Source organism: Pyxicephalus adspersus, chromosome 4 (genome assembly GCF_032062135.1).
Source record: "Pyxicephalus adspersus chromosome 4, UCB_Pads_2.0, whole genome shotgun sequence".
Taxonomy (NCBI): Eukaryota; Metazoa; Chordata; class Amphibia; order Anura; family Pyxicephalidae; genus Pyxicephalus; species Pyxicephalus adspersus.
The window spans coordinates 64,869,417-64,894,156 of NC_092861.1; the positions used below are offsets into that span (position 1 = coordinate 64,869,417).

The window sequence follows — 24,740 nt, forward strand, 5'->3', positions numbered from 1 at the left end:
TTAGTTTGGATTGGCAAGGCACAAATTTGATTTCTGTATTTTTCTGACTTTTAAGGATTTTGTGACCACAGTGCAGCTTTTCCTTTTTTAGTGCCAATATGGCGGTGCTTATGCTATTGTAGTTTTTCTTGATATTCTTGAATGCAGCAACCAGTGGCTTTTTGGTATTTAAAAAAAGTTTTATTGAAGTTTGTGTTTCTGTTGATGCATTTCCTTATACTGTTATCAACAGAATAGATTCCTCTTTTCTTGGGCAATAGTACGAGGAGTTCATGCATTGAGTGATACAGTAAAAATTAAATTTTTGTGTATGGCACGAGATATGAGTGTGTGAGAATTATTTTAACAACCAGCTTTAAGTTTTTGGAAAAGATTTGTCCAGCTTTGCTATTTGCATACATAGGTAATAAGTTGATAATGAGGTTTGTTCCCGCTGTACCAAAATGTTTTTTCCTTTTCCTTTTTTTATTTTAAGTTCTCCATGGTTTCTTAAACACCCACCTGGTATAGGGCACTTCGCCACTGACCACCCATGCCAAAGGGCACTTTTTCATGCTCTTAACAATGAAAGGTTGCGCTCCCTGGTCACTTTATTCTTTACATACTGCTGAATTAACAATCTGGACCACTGCCCTCTGTTTAGGACTACAAGGATACGTTTGCTGTTTTGTGATACATTCAGTGGACTGCTGCACTCTGGATTTTTGTGCATTACAGCGATTAGGACACTGTACCATAAGCTATATTGTATATTTAATACTGAGGTGTTGTAATGTGTTTACTGAGCAGTGATCTAATGTTTAGGTCCCCTTCATAGTGACAAAATGTCCCTTCAAGGCATGGATTCCTTGGGACTTCTGTACATGTCTTCTGGTATCTGACACAAGCACATTGGTAGGAGATCCCATCACACTGCCTTCACTTTCCTTACTTCTTTGCATAGATTCTCCTTTGCATAGATTCTCCTTCTGCCATCTCTTTCACAGGTATATGATGCACACAAACTCAACCGTCCACAGAAATATGTTTTGCATCCATTTGTGCCACAGTAGCTTTTCTGCAGGAATAGAATCATATAGGCTCATCACCCAACCCCCCACTCACCGTACATCATACCCACTTCATTAGCTTACTGGTTGAATTACTTTGGTGGGTACTAATACTAAAACCAGGAACAAGGCCTGCTGTTTTGGAGATGCCATTGATCTATCCATCACAAATTAACCCTTGTCAATGTCGCTCAGATCCTTTCATGCCTAACTTTTCCTGCTTCCAAATGATCACCTTAAGTAACTCTTCACTTGCTCCGTAATATATCTCATCCCACTTTTTTTAGACTTTCCACAGTTCTCTATGGGAAAGAGACTTAAGAGCTTCTATTATTTTTTCGAACAGCAGAGCCTTTTCCACTAAGGAACATTGCATTAAAATGCACACCACCATGCTAGGCTTAACATGTGCTGTGCTGGCATCCTGACATTGTAAGGTTTGAGCAAATTATGTTTTCTCCATTTTCATTTATATCATTTCCCTATGTTACATAGTTACATAGTAGGTTAGGTTGAAAAAAGACATAAGTCTATCAAGTTCAACCACTAGGGAAATAAACATATCCAAGATATAAAACCCTATAAGACATAGTTTTTAAGTTTACTTTTGTATTTAGGTTTTGTATTTTTTGTATTTTTTTATTTTGTATTTAACTTTTGTATTTATGTATTTAGGTTTACTTTTTTTTTTTATATTTTAGATTAGTGAGGATGAGAAGAAGCAGCATCATGATGATCTGCTTAATTCAACTTATGGTTTAAGTTCAACTAAACTAGAAGAGCTTGACTTTTACAAGGTAAGTAATTGTGAGAAAAAAAGGAAATGAATTATAGCAAGTAACATAAGTTGTATTTGGTGAAAACTCTGTGTCTGTATACAGTGTGTGCTTCCTCCAACTTATCAGTCTTGATTGTATTTATACTCAAAGCATTTTATGTTTCACTTTTGATAGACTAGAGAAGGGATAAAACTTCTGTTTTCTGGTGTATGTCTGTCCTGTTGGGGAACTCCTCCTTTACTGTTTGTATCACTATAGGAAATTATAGGAAACATCTACAAATTGATAAGCATTTCCCCGTTTTCAACTATAGCATGTGTCTGAATTGGAAAATTTAGAATTTTCCATTACTTTTATCCCAGTGAACGTGGTCACCAGCACATAGTGTTTTAATTTTCTCTATGCAAAATTAATTAATAGTAGTTAGAATATTATAAATAGTTTAGAAACTTCATACTTGCTGCAAATTCTCAGTGTGAACATCTTTACTTACATCTTTAAAATGAGCATACATTTTTTTCATTTTTTTTAATTAAAAATGATACCAGAAATAGATGTTGTGTGTGTATACTTCTTATACTTTATATTTGTATTAATGATTGTGTATGTATGTTACTACTTTAAAACTTGTTAACTGTGCCTATTTGATAGTAAAATGAGAAATAAGAAAAAAGTGGTTAGATATTATACAGTACAATGTAATATGTTTATTGAATTTATTTGCAGTTAGGTTCCTGTCTTGTAGTTCAGCAAAAATTGTGTCTTCCATCTCCTGGCTCTCTGCACATCTAGCCTCAAATAGAATGCTACTGGGGCTTTCTGAAAATGTAACCTTTTGTTTTGGTGGTTTTTCAAGGTTCGTTTCCAGGATGCTCTTGATTTAGTACGGCCAAGAAAAGTGTTCCTACTACAAGGATTTGCATATATTCCGCATACAGATATTGTAACACTCATCCTCAATGAGTTCAGAACAAGATTATCCAAAGCTCTCGCTGTAAGTGAAATATTACATTCTACTCTTAGTTTTATTAAAAAAAATAGGGAAACCAACGCTGCTTGCATTATAGCCAAACAAATGAGAAAACTACTGTTAACTTTTTAGCACAAATGTTCTAGACAGACAATATCGGGCTCCATTTTAGATTCTGCATATGTAAGTCTGATCACTATTTGTAAAGTGTATGTTATCATTGCTGATTTTAGAGGAAAAAGTTATTTTGTATCCAATACACCTAGGACTTTTCCAATCTCTGATATAGAATGAAACATTGGACCCAGTTTATTAAAACTCTTCAAGTATGTAGAAGATAGACTTTTGTGTGAGAACCTGGATGATCCAGCAAACCTGGAATAGATCTGGTCCTCGATTTAAGAATAAAACATTACAGGTTCTCCCATCATAGTCTATCTTCTTCAGTGTTGGAGAGCGTTAATAATTCAGGCCCATTATATTAATTGATTAAATCTAAAACAAAAATGTTTTTCCCCCAATTTTGGTCTGCAATAGCAAAGGTTTAAACAACTGTCTGAGTTTTTATTTTTGCCATCTTTATCACATTGGGGAGATCTCTCTTCAATTCCTGCCTCATTGGCCCTGTCTTAATAAAGCTCTTCAAGGCTTGAGAAGATAAACTTTCATCAGCAAAGCTGTGTGATTCAGGAAACCTGTAATGGATCTGGTCCAGGATTCAAAACATTTGCTAGCAAATTAACTTTGAAGAAATCCATTCCAGGTTTGCTGGATCGCCCAGCTTCATTGATAAAAGGCTATCCTCTCCAGCCTTGGAGAGCTTTAATAAATCAGGTCCATTGACGAGATAAAGTGAAATATCTTTTCAATGTGAATAAAATCTCTTCAATTGTCACATCAAGTGTCCTGCATTAATTTTTTTCCTCTCTATTCCTGTTTTGTTCGCAACTAAGTCTCACTCTCAGTTTAATTCCCAATTACTCTGGTGATCATAACAAAAAAGGGAACGAGTTTCCCATATCGGGGGCACAGCAAAAATATCTGGCAGGGGTTCTAACCCCTCGGCACTGTATGCAGGACAGAAACAGTAAGTTTTGTATCTGTTTTACTTTAGGAAATAAAACTCCAAATTCTCAGTATGAACTTGAGAATGTACACACAATTTTTATTTTGTAACCTTGGTATAAACTTACATTGTATAGTCTAGTCTTTATTCTCGATAGTCTGATAGTCTTGACTGCTTTCCCACCAGCATATACCGTATTTTTCGGCGTATAAGACGAATTTTAATATAAGATTTTAATAAGATTATAAAGGAGGAAAATCTAGAAAAAAAAGATTCTGAAAGATTATTCCCCTTCTGATCACTCATGTGCCAATTTATCCTCTTCTGATCACTCTGTGCCAATTCATCCCCTTCTGATCACCCTGTGCCAATTTAGCCCCTGCTGATCACTCTGTGCCAATTTAGCCCCTGCTGATCACTCTGTGCCAATTTAGCCCCTTCCCACTTAGTTACCGTGCGTTTCTCTCCGCCGGGGGAACTCCGTTAGGGCAAAGATCAGCGTGCTTCCTGGATCGCGGGGGCGCGTGTGCCGGCTTCTCGCTCGGCTCTGAAGGAAGGAGGAGACACGTGCTGCAGCCAGGAGGAGAGGAGAAGCACGCCGGATCGCGGTATCGGGTGAGTACCGGTATGTTCTTTTAATTATTTTTTAAAACTGTATTCGCCGTATAAGACGCACCCACTTTTCCCCCCCAGTACCAAAATATATGGTATGTAATATTTTATATGTTTGCAATATTTGATACATTTATTTATGGTACATTTTATAGATGTACAATCTTGGAGGTTGTAAAGACCATGGAAGTCTTATAAAATCAAGGGAACTCCCTGTCAAGCATTTTATCTGTGTCACTGCGTTCAAGAGGAATATTAAGTTTTACCATTTCATGAAAACTAAAGCTCCTAAAATTTGTTTAAAATTAGTTATTCCAAATTTGTTTGGCCACATTAAAGCAGAATTAAATGTTTACAGTTACATAATTATTTCATCTGCAAACAGAATGGTAAACTGGCTTAGTTTCACTTTCATGGCAGCACTCCTCTCCAATGTTGTAATTCTTTGATGTGGGAAAGCAGGCAATATGCTTCTAAATGCTGTGTAAACAAATCCGGAAGACTCTTTAAGGCTAGATACAGGAAGTGACATCACAGAACAATCCACTGTCACTGAACGATCGTACACACAATAGATTACGAACGATCGTCATCCAATCAGATCCGCCGGAACTGTCGTTTGTTTCCATCAAAATTCCTTGTTCGTCTGTGTCCTTGTGCACTTTTTTTGTTAACAATTATCGAGCAATTTTTTGTGGATCATTAGTTTCCAACGACAAGTATTGCACGCGTGTACGCAGCCTAAATCAGATGAAATGGTGTAAGGAACAAAGAAATGAAACAAATTGCTTGTACAGGTCTCCAGCTGAACAGGATATACCCTAATTATTCATAGTGGCTTCCAACACTACTTTACTGTTAAATGGGGGAATATTTTTATTTCAGAGATGACAAGCAGCTTGAAAGATTACAGGCCAATAACGTGTTGGAAGAGGGATTTAATTATATGTTATGTCAGACTGTAATTCATCTTTAACGGTGGAGTGTGGACTGGAGGAAAGATGTTTCACAACTTGTGTTTTCTTGTAAACTTTTTTTTTGCAGTCAAATTTCTTAATACAATGCCATGTGATCAAAATTGCCATTAACTTCCATAATTTCTGACCAAATAGAAAGTTTCAAAATAGTTTTTATTTATAGTTTGTGACAGGTTGTCATTTTGTAGTTGTTTAGTGTCGGATTTTAAACAAAATGGCAGAAATACTTTTTTCACATTGTAGGACATAAGGAAATGATAAAAAAAAAAAAACATACTTTTGGAAGAGATTGAGTTCAGATAGAAATCTCCCACACAATGTGGATTAACTCGAAAAGATTAGTTTTAAAATACGGTGTGAGAGGTTTTGCAGACATTTTATACAGCAGAGAAAAATCCATACTATGTAGGAAAAGACCAAGTGTTTAGCAGCATGTGCAGTTAATTCTTTAGCTAATCTCCAGGATATGGTGTTTTGTAGAACAGAAAAAAGGTACTTCTTCGAAACTGTAGTTTAAATGAGCAATATAATATTTCTGATCTTCAACTAATCCTCCTTCCTGACTTTCAAATTGGTATGATAATGTGTTATGTGCTAGAGGTAATACTATTGTGAGTGTGGTTATTAATAATTGGAACACTATTTTTGTCCAACACTTTCATGTCTTATTTAGTGTAAAGGATTTTAAAGTATAGAAATCCAGGATTCACAAATGTATAGTTTTGGTGTATGCTCATAGGAGAACTAGTGGCAGCATTACCATTGAGAAAACACATTTAGAAAAGCATTTAGTTTAGAAAAGCATTTAGTTTATTGAAATCAATGGCCTAAAGCTAAGAATCAGCAATTTGCGTCTGCCACCCATCATATGTAATTTGGCATCCTTAGCATCTCATGGGTTTTTTCATTTTTTCTTTTTCTTTCTTTCTTTCTTTTTATTTTTTTTTATTGGTTTGAGGAATAGTTTGCCATTTGTGGTTATTTTCATGGTTTTAAATACGTAGCATCAGTTCCAGGATAAGGAAACCCCCACCCCTACTAACAGGTACAGCTTTTTTGGGGAATTTTGGCTTAGCTACTGGATTGCTTTTAAAACACTTGTGCAGCCTATTTTTCACTTGCTCATCTGCCCCCTTTCAATCCTTTACTTCTGTATGAGGAGAAAAAAAGTGTCTGGTGTCCTCTGATGATACAAGGAAAAGGAGCAGAGCTAGACTACAAACTGTCAGAAAACACTACATTGCCCACTTTTAGGGCTCACCTCTGCTGCTGCATGAAAAGGTGGGTCCTGGAATAATTGTCCCCTAAACAGAAAGTTAGTTGAGTTTTATTCATCAATACAAAAAAGAAAAAATAATGGGGATGTTTTAGGGAAGACCTGATTTTGTTTGGATGGGGGGAGTAAGGGGATATTAAAAAATAAAATTGGGCTTTACTGACAAAAGTAAATTAGGTTAAACATTTGGGCATTCTCCAGTGACTAAAACACAAAGTGTAATTTACATTTATTAGACTGACTTGTTTTTTTTTTTTTCTAGTTTTCATAAGAACATATCAGGATGCCAAGTGCTGTTACACTTTTTTAATTTCTAAGATATATTCATCAGAGGGACCTAACACAAAAGCATTTAGTGCTGAAATGAATGTAATGCAAAAGTCAATAAATAAATAAAAGGCTTGGAGTTGATTTTGAGGGTGGGTGCTTGTCTGTGAAAGATTTTGCTGCGAACAGACAACATTCGGTCAAAGGAGCTCTCCATGCAGGTGAAACAAGCCATCCATAAGCTGCAAAAACCCATTCGAGCAATTGCTACAATATTAGGAATGGCAAAATCTATAGTTTGGTACATCATGACAAAGAAACAAAGCACTGTTGAACTAAGCAAGGCCCAAAGACTTGGACGTCCACGGAAGCCAAGACTGGGGGATGATCGCAGAATCACTTCCATGGTGAAGTGAACAACACTTTGCAGGAAGTAGGCGTATCGAAATGCAAGTCTACCATAAAGAGAAGACTGCATGAAAGTAAATACAGGGGGTGCACTCCAAGGTGCAAGCCACTCATAAGCCTCAGGAATAGAAAGGCTAGATTGGACTTTGCTCAAAAAATCATCTAAAAAATCCAGCACTGATCAGGAAAGACATTCTTTGGACAGATGAAACCAAGATCAACGTTTACCAGAATGATGACAATAAAGTATGGAGAAGGCGTGGAACAGCTCATGATCCAAAGCATACCGCATCATCTGTAAAACATGGCAGAGGCAGTGTGATGGCTTGGGTGTGCATGGCTGCCGGTGGCACTGGGACACTAGTGTGTGTGTGTATGTATATATGTATGTTTTTATATATGCAGCACGGTGGCTCAGTGGTTAGCACTCTGGCCTTTGCAGCGCTAGGTCCTAGGTTCCAATCCCAGCCAGAACACTATCTGCATGGAGTTTGCAGGTTCTCCCCGTGTCTGCTTGGGTTTCCTCCGGGTACTCTGGTTTCCTCCCACATCCCAAAAACATGCAATTAGGTAAATTGCATGTCTTCTCCCTAAAAATTGACCTTAGACTACATTAATGACATATGACCATGGTAGAGACATTAGATTGTGAGCTCCTTTGAGGGACAGTTAGTGACATGACTATGGACTTTGTACATAATGCGTAATATGATGGTGTAATAATAATAATATATATGCACACACACACACACCTTTTTTTTCTATCGGGAAGTCTAAAATTTGAAAACCTCTGTCATGTATTTTATGCATCATTTTGCTTAAACCCTGTTCTTTCAGCTTTGTCTTCAAATTATTTTTACCGTTTCCAACTAATAGTATGATGTAAATTTAAATTTTTATCTGTAGGTTTTATATATAACTTATTAGCCTTCCATTTTAATTCATGATAGATGTATCCAAAAATAGTGACCTCTTATCTGAAAATGCAATGTTAAATGACCAATCCTTATAAGAAAGATATCGTCCAATCTTAACCATAATGTACGGTGTTTAAATTATTAATGTATTTATGATCAAATTCCATAATAGGAATTGTGCATATGTAGATGTATTAGTCAGCAACACAGGGCAGCTTTAAAAAGGGCATGGCCTGAAAGTGTTACCAATGATAGCACCCATGTGTTTTTTGCTGATACGGAAATAAATTATTTGGTGCTGCTAACCTTGAACTTTGAGAAAGATAAGGCATTAGTTTATACTCTCATTGTCATGTAAAGTATATACCAATCTCCTGTCTTCTGAGACACTTTTACATGAGGACGCAGCAGGTTCAAATGACCCATCCTAATTCATATAAATGTACAAATTCCTTTACCCAAAATGGTAATATGGAAGATAAACGGACTGAGCCCATTTGATTTGATATTTTTCCTTTTTAAAATGTTTTAAAAATATACCATGGATATATTCACATTTATTTTATTAAAATTTCTGTCAATTATTGGTTTGAATGTTGGCATTGATGGCCACATTTTGTTCTCTAGATTTATACTCAAAAAGTCATTGTAGTTTTCTTTTTTTTTTTTAGTTTTTTTTTTAAAATCGGCAAATCATTTTAATTTTCCAGATTAGTTATAAAAATATTATATGAGGAAATTGTCCCCTAACTATTTTTTTTTTTTAACATTCGTTATATATTAAAAAACTGTCGCAAATGGTTTGTTTTGTACTTTTTATCTGTTTCTTTCAACGTGTTTTTAGATTTCATTGTGTTTATATACAGAAGTACCAGATGTTTTTAATGGAATGGCTTCATTGATGGGTTCGAACAGAAGTTACTTTTAGTATGCATTTTATAGTCTCTTTGCACAGCTGCCATTACAGACATGTATAGTATATTTATGATGACTTCTACTTCTGCAGGGAGCTGTAGTAGTACAATTTTATGCTTTTATAAATACCTTTTTTTTTCCATTTTTATTTATTTTTATAGCCATTTGTAGAACCTGTGAAAACATTTATTTATCATCTTTTTACAGACCTACTTTTTATAAATGTTTTTCAATACCTAAATAGCTACTACTTCATAATGCCATGTTACATTGCATGTGACAAATGATTATTATTACTACACAGTATTTATATAGTGCCAGCATATTATGCAGCGCTTTACAAAGTCCATAGTCATGTCACTAACTGTCCCTCAAAGGGGCCCACAATCTAATGATCTGTGTAAATGTTAAATATATACAATTCCTATGTAATTTGACCACACTGTAAGTTTGTAAAAGGAAATGGGATATATATATATATATATATATATATATATATATATATATATATATATATATATATAATATGTACTACTCCTATATACATAAAAATTAACTGAGGTACTGTCTCTGTTACCTGAAAATACAGGAAGTTGCTTTAAACCGAGTATGAACTTAGAATACAAAATGCAGTGGTCACTGCTAATATTTAGAACCGTAATAAATACAAATGCCAGTACAAAGAACATGAAAACATAGTACTTTAAAACTTTAGTGTCTCTCTTTCTGACAGCTTTTGCGTCAACTAATTGTTTGATATTTTCATTAGATTGAATGACAAAACAGTTACTAATTAAGTTTTGCTTTAAAAATCCATGAGTAGCAATTGACCAATGAAAAAAAAAAAAAAAAAAAGACTGATCCAATCAATTGTCATATAACATACTGGCCAAATATCGATTTAAGTTATAAATGAAAAATGTTTTGATTGTGTTTTCATCTAATTGAGTACAGTGTTCTGTCCAGCCCCTTTTAGCTGGGCACACCACCCTGAACTTTTCAGTAACAAAAGTTGGGTCATTGCCCACCTACAGCTTCCTCCCACCCAGCCTACAAACATTTCTGTGAGTGAAAATTTTACTATGTCTATTAATATTATTACGCAGTATTTATATAGTGCTAACATATTACACAGCACTTTACAAAGTCCATAGCCCTGTCACTAACTGTCCATCAAAGGAGCTCACAATATAATGATACTCATATGTCTTAATATGTCTAAAGTCAATTTTGAGAGCAAGCCAGTTAACCTAACTGCATGGTTTTAAAATGTGTGAGGAAACCCACGCAAACACAAGGATAACCTACACACTCCATGCAGATAGTGTCCTGGCCAAGATTCAAACCTGGGACCCAGCGCTGCAAAGGCCAGAGTGCTAACCACTGAGCCACCATGCCATGCCGCTTGTTATGTCCAGCTTTGTTCATAACATCCACAGTCTCCACTAAGCTTGCTTAAGGCAAAAATCTGATTGCCTGCTACAGACCACTGGATTTATTATGTTTTCTGCTCCTTGCATTTCCTTTGTTCGGGTATGAAATATTGGAGTTTTAGAAAAATGATTTTTAATTTGAGTAAATATGCTCTATTCTTTATTTCCAATTAGCCTAATGGTACAATAGTAACGTTTGGAGCCTATATTTGTGTTTCTTTGGATACTGCACATTTTTTTACAGTACAGATCCACTCCTCTTGACACTTGGCTGCACTTAAACACAACAGATTTCATACACATTACCCACTAGTGCTGAGAAAACATCAGCAGATTCTTGTTGCTAGGATACCGCAGAAAAGTGAAATCGCTTTTTTTGTACTTGTAAATTCAGCTCTTTGACAGTTCTACTTTTATAGAGCAAAATATATTCAGTCACTACAAAGCAAAATGCATCACCTGCTCAGATTCTAATTTTACAGAGGGGGGCTTGGTGGAAAGAGATGGCTTATTAAGTGATTTAGATGAACTCTCCAATCTACGCTGCCCAAAGTTGTGTGGTGATCTAACAAAATCGTAACAACTGGATTAATAAAAAATACCTGTTTTCTTTGGAGTAACGTGTATTATTCGATTTGTTTTAAAAGCATCACTAATATATTACCTCACTAGTGCCCACCAGAAAATAAAACATAGGTGATAATTAGATACATAAATATATAAATTTAGATCCAATTTTTTTTTTTCATAAATTTTTTTTCCTTTTTAAGAAAAACTCGTGTCTGAAGAAAAACTCACAGGGTTACATATGAGCAATGTGTCAGGACCAAGGGCTTGCTCTTACATGTGTTTTTGATGCAATCATCAGCACAGGCAATATGTATAGATATGACAAAATCTATTTTAATTGTACCCAGTTTCAGCAAAATTGCATTAAAAATGCACATACAATGGACATACAATTCCTATATGTTGATTTTTTTTTGCAATAAAATCCAGCAAACCTTTTTTTTTTTCCCCCCCCACAACACACACTTGCCTAACATTGTGTCAGTTCAGAGTTTGGACTTATAGGCAATTTAAAAGACTATAAATGAAACTAGAAAAGTATGTCCCATTACACTTAAAATGGAACCAAAATTGTTGGTGGGTGGTGAGCTTCTGCCATAATAAACAAGTATGGCAGAAGATTGGTATGTTTTTCCCAGTGTTATAAGGTGACCCTGTAAAATAGACCTTTTTTGAGACATTCTTTTGAGGAGACTAGATAAAATCTCAGTTGACACATTGGGCCGGATTTATTAAAGCCCTACAAAGCTGGAGAGGATATACGTTCGTCAGTAAAGCTGGGTGATACAGAAAACCTGGAATAGAATTATTTAATGTAATTTACTATTTGCTAGCAAATGTTTTGAATCCTAGAACAGATCCATTCCAGGTTCGCTAATTCACCCAGCTTCGCTGATTAAAGTGTATCTTCTCCGGCCTTGAAGAGCTTTAATAAATCAGGCCCTTTATTTGTCTAAACATTTATGGTGCTGTAAGGTATGAACATGTAATAATTATAAAGGGAAAAAAGTTTTATGCTATGGATTAGAATGAATGATTAATAGAATCATATGATAACTAAAAGGGTTATCTGCCAGATTCCTACAGATTTTTCTTTGTCATGTCTGTTTACTAACAGAGCAAAAAAAAAAACCCAAATATTGAGCGACATAGATTGGGTATAATTTATCAGTTAATCGTGAAACTACCTAGGCACTGTAGCTGCACTTGTACATAGGTGGGATACAAGTTTTTTTCTGTAAGTTAGCTATTAGCTTTTATATATTTTTTATATATGTTTTCGCGTCTAAGTGGTAGTGGTAGACACAAAGTATTGTGTTTTAACCTTGGAATGGAGTTAATGAAATTTCAGAGGTGATAGTTAATGGTATGCCACTGCTCCTGTAATAAGAGTAGATAAGAGTGAGGTGCTGATATGCTGGTAAGCAGATACAATGTTCTGTGTCTAGTGTTTTTGTTTTCATTCATGTCACACCACTACAGTGACAGCTGTTTGGGAGGTGTCACATTGAATTCACTGAACTCCCACAATCTGTCATTTAAATTTATAATGTTAAAAGATTGGCTCCTGTAGCTTTTTTTTTTTTTACGGTTTAGTTCCTAATTTATTTCCATTATATGTACATGTTAATTGTTAGTAAATAATTTGTGGTATTTTGTGAGAAAGTTAGTGAATTGGGGGCATAGAGCTTAATATTGCATTTGTATGTGAAGGGACCCACTCGCATCAGCACTAGTGAGAAAATTATTAATATTTATTTAACAAAAGGCAATTCAGGTTTTTTTTTTTTGTCTATTCTTCCCAATTAAAGGATCCTTATCCAAAATTTTTATACTTACTAATATTCCAGGTGTCTTTGGTCAATACCAGCTATAGCACAGGTCCTCATCGCCATCTTTCTCCACTGTATGCATTGGTGTCAATGTGTAAAATGTGTAGTTAAGAACAAACGCCATTTCTTTTGCTATGTGGCTGGCGGTATTTGTTGTGAACTTATAAACAACTTTCTTTTTTCCTTTTGGCCAATATTTGCATTCCGTTTTCATTTTAAAGAATGTTTACAGCACTCTGCGACAGGCAAATAGCCTGTTGCATTGGTTTGTTAACCAATTCACTATATCTATATCTATTGTAAACCAGTTTATTGTACAGTCAACAGAAAAAGAAAGTGTAGATTCTACGACTTGGTGTATAAAGACAAAAAGTCATCAGTTCCTTACCAGGTCTTAAAGTTAAGTACAACCTCAGATCAATAACTTATGACATATTTCACTGTGGCATTAATATACCAAAGACCAAATGAAGATGCAGCAGCAGTGGCGAAAAATGAAGTACACCCTTACCACCCCCATAAAAATTAAGAGTGACGGTAATAGCCAGATGCTGCTAATCAAATGCACCTAAGTGAATAGTCAGTAAGTGTTATCACTTCTATTAAGCAGAAGTTTTGACAGTGTCCTAGTCTGAAACATTTAGGTGTGTGTTAACACAATGCCAAGGAGGAATGAAAAAGTTTGATACAGCAATTTCTTGCCGATGAGCAATGATCTTAGAGAAAAAATTGGTGCTGCAAAGCAATCTTATCTAAACGTATCTATATTAAGAAATATTATCTACAAGTGGAAAACTTCCGGACAGTTGCTATTCTTCCCAGGAGTGAATGTCTAAGCAAATTAACCCCAAGGTCAGACATGCAATGATCTGAGAAATTGCCCAAAACTTAAGAGCTACATCTTGTACTGTAGTTAGCAAAGTAAATGTTAAAGTTCACAACAGTACAAATTATACATGTTGGAATGATTGCATATCGGCACAAACACATATTAACTATAAAGCATGGTGGTGGAGGGGTGATTTGGGCATGTTTTGCAGCCACAGGACCTGGGCACCTTGTAGTCATTAAACTGGCCATTAACTCATTTGTATACCAAAGTTTTCTAGAGTGAAATGTGAGTCCAACTGTGCAACAGCTAAAGTTTGGGTAAAACTGCGTCATGCAGCAAGGCAATGATCCCAAGCACACCAGCAAATCTATAACAGGATGGCTGAAATAGAAAATAATTGAAGTTTTGTTATAATCCATTTAATGTGGAAGTAAATTAAAAAACCCTCACCTGCCTTTACTTTTGCAGATCTGTCGATCCCTCCGGAAGTTTAGTTTAGGTCTGCTTTAAAGTCCAGACACAATTGAAATTCTGTGGTGTGACCTTAAGAGAGCTGTACAGCTTGTACATCATGTCTCGTCGCAAACCTCAATGATCTGAAAGAATGTTGTAACGAAAAGTGGGCCACAAATCCTCCATATTTATGTGAAAGACCTATAGTCATACAGAATATGATAACTTATGTTATTGCTGCAAAAGGTGGTTGTATGAGCTATTGAATCATTGGGTGTACTTTGTTTTTCAGGCATGGCTTTTCCATTTTGGCATTTTGTTAAATGACACGGTAGAATCTGGTGTTCTGCTAACCTGATATATTTTTATTTTTATCACGATACGTAAGATCTTAGTATAGAAAGAGGTTGTAGTTTCTTTTTCTCATTACACTACCCTTACATTATGCTTTTTATCTTGACAATCTGGAGAAGATTGGAGAAAATTGTGAATAAAAAATGTCGAAAGGTTTTAAGGTGAAACATAGCTTGATGCTTGGCAGTATTATGTAAAATGTGTAACTTAAGATCTAGTGTCATTCTCAATGTAACTTCTGCCCATGTATGAACAGCATTAATCCTCTTGAGTTTATTTAACCATGAATGCCCATCTAAGCATAGAATGCTGTGATGCCATGAATAAATCATAGTGCATTAGATCTAGAACATTCAAAGTGATTTGATTTTTTTCCCATGGATATGATATGAGAGAACCATACCTATGAGAATAGCTTGAAGTGAACAAGTCCTGTGATTGATGTTCACAACAAAGCATGGAAAGTACTGGACACAGAGCAGTTTAATGTAGCGATAATAGCTCAGTATGCATAGATGAAATGAATCTTTTAAGCAAGATGTGTGAATTAAAGGTGGAAACCCACTGCAAACACTCTGAAGAAGTCACTTTGACAGACAGTATTCTGCAGCCTTTGCTTTCAGATGTTGGTGTCTGGAAACATGATTAATGAGAGCCCTGTCACTTGAAATTCATTTCAGGTATTATCTCCTCAGTGTTAAACCAAAGTAATTCATTGTAACATAGATGAATGATTTTTATAATAACATGCATACACAAGGTTAGCAAGGTAATAACTTTGGCAGGGTAATATAAAACATGATTAACACAACTTTGTCCTCTGACTATTATACATTTGGTTGAACTTGATTAGAAGAAGTCCAAAAGCTGGCAATTTTATTGCAGCTGAAATTCAATTAGCATACTCCTGCTTTCCTGCATACTTTATCATGTGAGTTGTTGAAATTATGTATTGAGATATAATTCACTGAATATTAATTGAAAAGTGGCTTTCTTTCCTCATTTTTGGAATAAGGTGCAAAGTATACTTGGGAAATTTGAAATACGCACACAACATTGCATGTGTATTTTGTTTTTTTTTTTAGTTAAAGAGAAATTAGGACCTGGTAAGTAGCACAGAGATAGGAACATGCAATGCGCTATACAACATCTTTTTTTCTGCATCTTTTTGTACAAAGCAGTACAATACAATAAAGTGCAGCTTACAACTTTTTATCCAACTTTATCGTGTCATATCATTCATAAACTGGTAGACGGGCAGTTCTTTTCCCCTTGCCCACATATTTTTTTTGGTAATTAAATTTTTAAGTCTTATGTATATTGGGGGTTATATGTTACAGAGTAAGAACAGTGGCTATACAAGTTAAAAGATAACATTTTTTTCATGAGAATTTTTTTTTGTGAACAGGCCTCAGCAACTTTAACAACTAGCTTTTAGATTAATATTACATTTTACAATTTCTTAATGCAGAGCTCATTTCTTGCCATTTTGTGATTTGATAATGATGATGCATTGACTGCCACACAATTTGGCATCTTTGTTTATATAAAGATTTAACTTCAGCTACCCCCTCCACTCATTGTTAGAGGTAGAAACATTTATTGCACCGCACTGGATCAGCTTTTGCTTCTTTGTGGCAACTAAATCAAGATAGCTGAGTGTCTTTTTTTTTTTGTTTTTTTTTTTGTTTTTTTTTTCTTGTCCGAGTAGCATCACTTCTTGCAGAACCTGTGCACATTTTACCAAGATAGATAAATCCTGTAGTGTTGCATTGTCAAGGACACTGGCTTTAGCATTCAATCATTCTCACTTGGAAAGTCTAAGTTCCACTGAGATGAGAAGGTGAGGTATATGCACAATAACAGTGCAAAGTGCCTGACATGTTACTTCATTGATTTCTTGGAAAGGATGACAAAATACATTCGCTGTCTGCAGAGTTTTAAGATTAACTGTTCTTGTCAGGATAGTCTTAATGAAAGCTATCCATGCAAAAATGGAAAAAAATGTAATGGTTTTTGGTAAATTTTATTTTAAACAATTTTAAAGGTAATACCTATCATTTACACTGATCAACAGGATTTCCTTAAGAATTTGCCATTTTCAATTTAGGGTTTCTTTTGACTTTAAGCTTTTTTTTTTTATTTTTTTATAAAGTGGGGTATGATGAGAACCTCTATATGACTTTAATTATGGCTTGTTTTCTCTGTCTTTCTGTTCCAGTAACGTTCCTGGTAAGGGCAATGCCCATGTATGTGGCTTCTGTGGAAATTGTAGTTATTAACTGTGCATTAGGAGTTTATATTTTTACCTAATTATAGTTCTAAATATGTTAAGGATAGTGAATCTAATAATACTTGACAAAATAGGTTCCTTTACAGCAGTCCTAATAAGTAAAATTAATTTTCCTTAACCATGGATGGTGTTTAGGAAAGTGGTTTTCCGTAAATCATCTGGCTGCTTCTCAACCATGAAAGTTCCTAATGAGTTTGACTTTCCCCTTGTAATTATGCCTGTTGTAAAGAAGAGAACTTGTTTGGTATAGTAAATGTGGGCTATGCATTCCTGTGTAGTATGCTTGCTTGGGTTTGTATCCAGTTATTCAAAATTTTTTTCATGTTTCTTTTACTGCCCCTGAAATCTTGTGATACTCCTAACAGGTAGAGATCAACATAGTGCCGGGCAGGAAAGAGACTGATGATGACCTGTAATATGGGGTTGCCTTTTTCCATCAGTATTCCCATTAAAGAGTTTCAATCTACAGCATTGTGTGGGCGGGCAGGTCAGGTCATGTGTTAATATTTACGCATTAAATATCTTTTTGAAGCTTACAGTTCAATTTTAAGTATATGTTAAAGCAGTGGTCCCCAAACTTTTGCCGGTTGCAGACCACTAAATTCAAGAACTCCGAACCGCACATGCATGGGAAGCCAGAGGGGTTGGGGACCCCAGTGTTAAAGCATCATTGTAACGAAAGGCATGATTTTACTAACCTAATACAGAAGCAGAAATTATATTGGGTGTTTTTTACTGGTTTTTACTTTCTGATCCATTTGTCAATAAGGGATTGAAGAGACTATGTTAGGGATATGTTTGTGTATATATGTGATGATATATATATACAAACATATCCCTATGATTGACAAATAACAGGTCGCTCAATCAGGGCAAACTACTTTACTGTAAAGAATCTCATTCCATTCTATTGGTCAGTCCATCCAGTTTTTATTATATAATCTGTTTTAGGTTTGCCAGCTTTAGTTTTTTTGTTCATGTAGTTAAGCTTTGTTTTTGTTTTAAAACTTCCAAAAAATATTTTTGAAACTGGTGAAGTTCCTGTTCTGGATTTTTATGCATGCTATGCTACTGATTTTTAGCCACGTGATAAAAAAACAGTAAATAAAATCTTATTTTCATTTTTTTGTCTTTTTGTTTTAACTGGCCAATACAGTAGAGCGTCAGCTTTCTAGCCAGTAGTTCTGTGGTTAAATGGCATGTATGTTGCTTCCCTTCAATCAACATGGAAAATAACATTAGCATATTACAGGGTTTCTCATTTTATCTTCACACTTTTGCATTCAAACTTCACACTTTTGCAACCAAATTAAAAAAAAATTAGACCCCCTAATTATTCATAAATCAATACATTTATTATAAAATTAAATATAACACAATGTTTTTACCATAGAAGTTTTTCTCAAGAAACTTTAAGTAAAAATATGTAATAATTAAATGATTTATTAAATATTAATGCTTTGTCCTTTTAGGTATTTAGGCAAAAAGCTAAACATTTTTGTATAATAATTTGAGCAATCTTGCTTGCCTATTGTTAAAAATACACTATTGATGCTTTCTAATAAAGCATCCAAATTAATTAGCCTTTTTTTCTTACTACTTCTTTCCATTTAGAGAACATGTTCTCAACAGGATTAAGAAACGGAGAGTTGGTGTCCCTTACGTTCATCCAAGCTCTTTACCTGGCTGGTTTTATGAAAGGGGACATTATCCATAATTAGGATGGCATGCTGAACACTCTTTTCACTAAAAACATTTAGAACCTCATCAATGAATTTGAGGAATGCTTCTTGATTAAATGCTCGTGCTTGTGACTTAAAGTGGAGGGTCTAATTTTTATTCCTCACACAACAAATTAAAACATTTCTGGAACGCACTCCAGCCACAACATGCATCACCCCTTGCCTAATAGGAGGAGATTTTCCCCTTTTGGTTCTCATTGAGATGTTAAAACTTACTTCATCAAGAAAGTAATGTTTTTTCCATCTTCCTTAGCAATGAGATCAAGGATTTTGTTAGCATAGCTGAGCCTTACTTGAAGAGAGTGGGAACCATTGTGCCTTGCAGGAATTAAAGAAGTTCTTTTTAATGACCATTGGAATTAATCAATGCATCTATCTATCCGTTGTTGAAATCGATACATTAATTCCAAATTTGGCAAATAATTGATCCTTCATTTCCCTGAGGCTTATTCCGCAATTATGGGACATTACCTTGTGTAACTCCTCCTTGGGGAGTTGGATGGGCTTCATCCAACTTTGAATTTCTCAGACCTCCTCTTGGTAATTTTTCCACTCTACCCTAAGATTCATAGGTCTTACTCATTTTGGTTAGGGTTGTACGAGAACAACCCAAAACCATTGCTATCTGGCATCACTTGCATTCAGATAACTGTCTACCACTCTTTGACATTCTGCATTACTTAATTCTCTGGCCATAAGGGTAAGTGCAATACTAAATATAAATCTAATAACTTTGAAGATAAAAAGATTAATAATATTGTTATCTTAAAACTTAGTCTAAATCCCTGAAATAAAGATATTTAATTTTAAAATTATATAAAGTAAAAACCATAATTGTTTCCTGAGAAAAACTTTTATGGTAAAAATATTGTGTTATATTTTATTATAAATTTATTTATGTATGAATAATTAGGGGGTCTAAATTTTTTTGTGAAGATAAAATGAGAAACCCTGTAAATACAGTTGAGTTGGAGTCGGGTATCAGAAATTGAGGAGTCGGAGAGTTGAAGTCGAAAGGATTTATCTACCGACTCCACAGCCCTGGTCTTACCTGCATCTTTCCTAATTCAGCTGTAGCTGGACAGAATTACACATTCACATGAATTTGGTATTTTTACTACTGTCTTCTGCAAAGCACAGTCTGGCACTGGCTACATTGGCTGAACGTCCATATTCTCCCCAGAAGTTTTTTCAAGCTGGATGGGAAGAAGCAGCTGTGGATGGGTGGTGGCCCCTGTATTGTAACCCAACTTTATTGTAACTACCCAATAACAGCCAGGTTGTTACCTAAAAGTGTTGAGTGGTGCGTCCGGCTAAAAGGAGCTGGGGAGAACACTGCACAGGTAAACAATGCAGCACTTCGCCTACCTTGCATGCACAAACTGTTACCTGAAACTATTCCTGAGTGCAAAGCTGACCCTCAGAAATAGTAAACAGTTTATTTTTCACCACTATGAACATACCTTAGGCTAAGGAGTGCTTAGGTGTGTATTTTACCTGTATATTTATTGATGTGTCGGAAGCTAAGATTTAAAGCGTATCAAATCATGGAGCACACTTAACCAGAGATGTAGGAATAAACAAATAACTATGAGCATAATTGTATAGCTTCCCTGCCTTGAGTATTCCATTTAATTATTGCATATTTTTACATAAAATGATTCAAGTCAGTGTTTAATAGTGTTAAATTTTCTTTCAGCTGTCGGCGCGTTCACTTCCAGTGGTCCAGTCAGATGAAAGACTGCAGCCTTTACTTAGTCACCTTAGGTATGTTGTGCATGCCTTTGTGTGTAATGTATGTAACATACACTTTAATACTGAATCGTGTGTAGTTTTCCCTGTGCTGTCCTGATTTCTGGGTACTTTGTTGTGGAACTTGGGGAATAATAATCCTAGTTCCACTTTAAAAAATTGTGACCAGGCAGGGCTTTATTCCAGCCTTGTTACCTTCTTAATCACACTCTTCATCTGTTAAAATCGCTGTTCTGCACTTGCTGCTTTGCGATTGCTGGAACTGAATAAACTCCTGGCCAGTCTAGAAGGGCGAAACAAGGAAGAGAAGAATGAAGAAGATAGTGGTACGGGGACAGTTTTGAATGCTATAGCGTCTACAGTAAACATTTTGCAATTTGTGCTTTTGCTCAAGTCCACTTTCTTATCCATTGCACATGTGTTCTAGTGACTAGCCTTGTAATGTGAACAGACACTAACACAGATACTTGCAGTCTTAAAATCGTTGCTGCACTTCAGGATTGTTATTATTCTAAGATTGTGCTAGGACGGATCAGGTTTTCTTTCTTGAAGAGGTGTGGGAATTGACACATAAACAGTTAATAATCCAGCCTTCTATATAATAACTATTTAGGAAAGATGATGCTGGTGGTCCTTAGCTTGTTTCCTATTCAATAGCAATCACAGCATGATCTTGGTTCCATAACTATAACCATAAAAAATGCTTTGTTGGTTTAAATCTGTATGTGTGTAAGTAATTTAATGAGACACTTTCTTCAATCATTTATCTGCTTGTTTTTATCTGACTTGTCTAGTTAGTTTGTCAAGATTAGCTTTGGGAAAATGTTAGCACAGCTTGGAGTGATTAATTTGACACTCCTGGCTGCTTTTTTTTTTTAAATACTGGCTTAATTTTAATTAGATTTGTACTGAATACCTTGATTTTCTTTTTATGAGTTCAGTTTTACATAAAAATAGAAGTTGAATGTACATTTTGCAAATATTGTGCTTAACTTTTCTTGTGTAACAGGGCATGGCAGAAATACACAAATCACCACCTGCAACCCTAGCTGTCATGCCGATTCTATCTTCACTAACTAGTCACTTGCATTCAACAAGCATGTAAGAGTACAGTGAAGGAAAGAAGTATTTGATCCTCTGCTGATTTTGTATGTTTGCCCCCTGACAAAGAAATGACCAGTCTATATTCATAATGGAAGGTTTATTGTAGGTGTGAGAGACAGAAAAACAACAACAGAACCCTCACAAACCCAGTGCTCAAAAGTCGTAGCATGATGGGCATTGTAATGAGTGAAATAAGTATTTTGTCCCCTATCAACCAGCAAGATTTCAGGCTCCCAGGTGTCTTCACTGTATGCAGGTAACGAGCTGAGATTAGGAGCACCCTCTGTAAAGGAGTGCTCCTAATCCAAGCTTGTTACAGTACCTGTATAAAATACACCTGTCCACAGAAGCAATTAATCAATCAGATTCCAAACTAGCTACCATGGCCAAGACCAAAGGGCTGTCTAAGGATGTCAGGAACAAGATTGTAGACCTACACAAGGCAGGACTGGGCTACAAGACTATTGCCAAGCAGCTTGGCTAGAAGGGGACAACAGTTGGCGCGATAACTCGCAAATGGAAGAAACACAATAACTGTCGATCTCCCCTCGTGGAGTTGCAATGATCATGAGGACAGTGACGAAGCAGCCCAGAAGTACACGGAGGGAACATTTCAATGATCTCAGGGCAGCTGGGACGATAGTCACCAAGAAAACAATTGGTAACACACTGCGCCGTGAAGGCCTGAAATCTTGCAGAGCCCGCAAGGTCCCTCTGCTCAAGACAGCATATATACGGACCCATCTGCAGTTTGCCAACAAACATCTGAATGATTCAGAGGAGAACTGGGAGAAAGTGTTGTGGTCAGATGAGACCAAAATTGAGCTCTTTGTCATCAACTCAACTTGCCATGTTTGGAGGAGAACGAATGCTGGCTATGACCCCAAAAACACCATCCCCACTGTCAAACATGGAGGTGGACACATTATGCTTTGGGGGTGTTTTTCTGCTAAGGGGACAGGACACCTTCACTGCAACGAAGTGACAATGGTCGGGGCCATGTACCGTCAAATCTTGCCAGGGCATTAAAAATGGGCCGTGGATGGGTATTCAAGCATGACAATGACCAAGGCAACAAAGGAGTGACTCAAGAAGAAGCACATGAAGGTCCTGTAGTGGCCTAGCCAGTCTCCGGACTGGTTGATAGGGGATCCAAATACTTATTTCACTCATTACAATGCACATGAAGCTCTGACTTTTGAGCACTGGGTTGTTGAGGGTTCTTTTGTTGGCAAACATACAAAATCAGCAGGGGATCAAATACTTCTTTCCCTCACTGTACCATTTCTAGAACAGTGATTTAGTGGGTAACACAGTCATCATCAAAACCAGGACAGCAATGTCCATTGCCATAATTTTGTACTGTTTAATCTTTTTAAAATGAATACATGGTGGTTTGGTACATATATTTGTTAATGTAATACACAGGTGAAATAGATATATGATCTGGTCTACCTGCTTACAGGTTTTGTATGCCTGACCATTCATACCTAAACTTTCTAGCTTTGCCCAACAACACGGCAATGTCAAACAGGGGAGGGGACCCCATCTTTCTATGATGCAGTGGTAAATTAACATTTAGGTTCTCTTCCCACCCTCATCCTGTAACTGGAAAATGAAGTGAGACAGTTAATGAGCCCTTCCAGCGGTCTCGTCCTATGAGCATGGTATTTACACGTGTGTGCTACTTCTCCTACATAGATTGTATAGTTCACTGTCAAGGCCTAAAGCCTGGTCAAATAGAGATACTTGCTATGCGTGTATTTAAAGCGTACCTACACTCAGAATTTTTACTTTACATAAAAGGGTAGACAACCAGATTATGTAAACTTTTTTTTTTTTTTTTTTTTTTTTTTAATGCGCATAAGGAGCCTTTTTGCTCAAAGAGGAAAATTTGCAGATCTCAAACATGCGCAGTGAGATCAGCAAATTTTTTTTTTCATCCTACGTTACCCGATCTCGTGCCTGGGTTGGGTGACTTAGGAGGAGGAACCTGGAAGAGTAAACGAAGATTGCAGCTCCGGGACGACGTGGGACCAGACGCCGGAAACCCCCAGAGTGATCGGTTTGCCCTGCAGGATTAAAGGTAGGTGTGTTTTTTTTTTTTGTTTTTTTTTTTGTGTTTTGAGTATAGTTCCTCTTTAAGATATATCTTTTATTTTAGTTTTGCATTATTGATTACCAAGCTGTATTTCATTTTTTTTAAATACACATAGATACTTGTATACAGAACCTGCTGTATTTTTTTTAGATTCAGGTAAAGATTTTGTATATTTATGCAATTTGTATATTTATGCAATTTATATAATTATTTGCACATTTTAACATTTCCTCCACCCACGGAGCATAAATTGGATATTGGCATATTGACTTACTCACTAAAAAGTTCCCCATCCTATTCCTTGATTGTGCACAAAGTTTATAGTATAGATAAATATGAGTGAGTGAGTGGGCAGCTTTATAGAGCGGGGGGAAAAATTAGAACCACTGAAAATCCCAAGGTTCATCAAATATTTGGTCTCCTAGTATCTTTAGCCTATTTTTTTTGTCAGTAATGGGTAATAGCTCAATTAAAGTATAATTAGCGACACTTTTGCTAAATCAAGTACATTTTAAAAATATGTGGGTACATTTTCTTATTCAGTATGTAGCTAGATTTTCTAAAACTACAAAATAAAGTGTTCTTGTAACATTAGGGTCATACTTTACACCTTATAAAGAACTCACCTAGAGATGTAATTTTATTTTCATGGTATTGAATTAGATTTTTCCCCAGCAGCTTTTCTCCTATTGCAACACATGAACCATGTGATTTTATCAGGTGGACCCATACCCTTCCCTTACATTCAACACTTCATGTAGGGAGTGACTTTCAACAGAAACCACAGTGAATCTGTGATTGAAGCGGATTTGGCAGCTGATTTATCATTTTATTCAGTGCCTGCAAGGTTTATATGTAATTGTAATACAGAAATATTTTTTTTTTTCACTGGTATTGCCAGCATCTGCTTCACTTTCCAAAATGATGGAGCAAGTTTTGTATGGGTGTCACAATAAGTCGGCATGTTTATTCTACAAAAGTAACATAAGATGCCTGCTGGCTCTGTATTTACACTAACTTTCTTTTAAATCCTTCCAT

The 24,740-nt window shown here is 35.8% G+C and overlaps 1 protein-coding gene and 1 long non-coding RNA gene across 2 annotated transcripts in view; both read left to right on the forward strand.

Moving 5' to 3' along the window:
- Positions 1-24,740, forward strand: part of PRIM2 (DNA primase subunit 2) — a 58,180-nt gene that overhangs the window by 14,119 nt on the left and 19,321 nt on the right. The window contains exons 5-7 of the mRNA XM_072408467.1: positions 1,751-1,846; positions 2,685-2,822; positions 20,445-20,512. Coding sequence (XP_072264568.1) covers positions 1,751-1,846; positions 2,685-2,822; positions 20,445-20,512 — 302 coding nt within the window. The remainder of the gene's footprint in view (positions 1-1,750; positions 1,847-2,684; positions 2,823-20,444; positions 20,513-24,740) is intronic.
- LOC140328694 (uncharacterized) lies at positions 4,757-7,137 on the forward strand. Its single transcript, XR_011920333.1, has 2 exons — positions 4,757-6,734; positions 6,992-7,137. It is a non-coding gene; the product is annotated as an uncharacterized lncRNA (long non-coding RNA).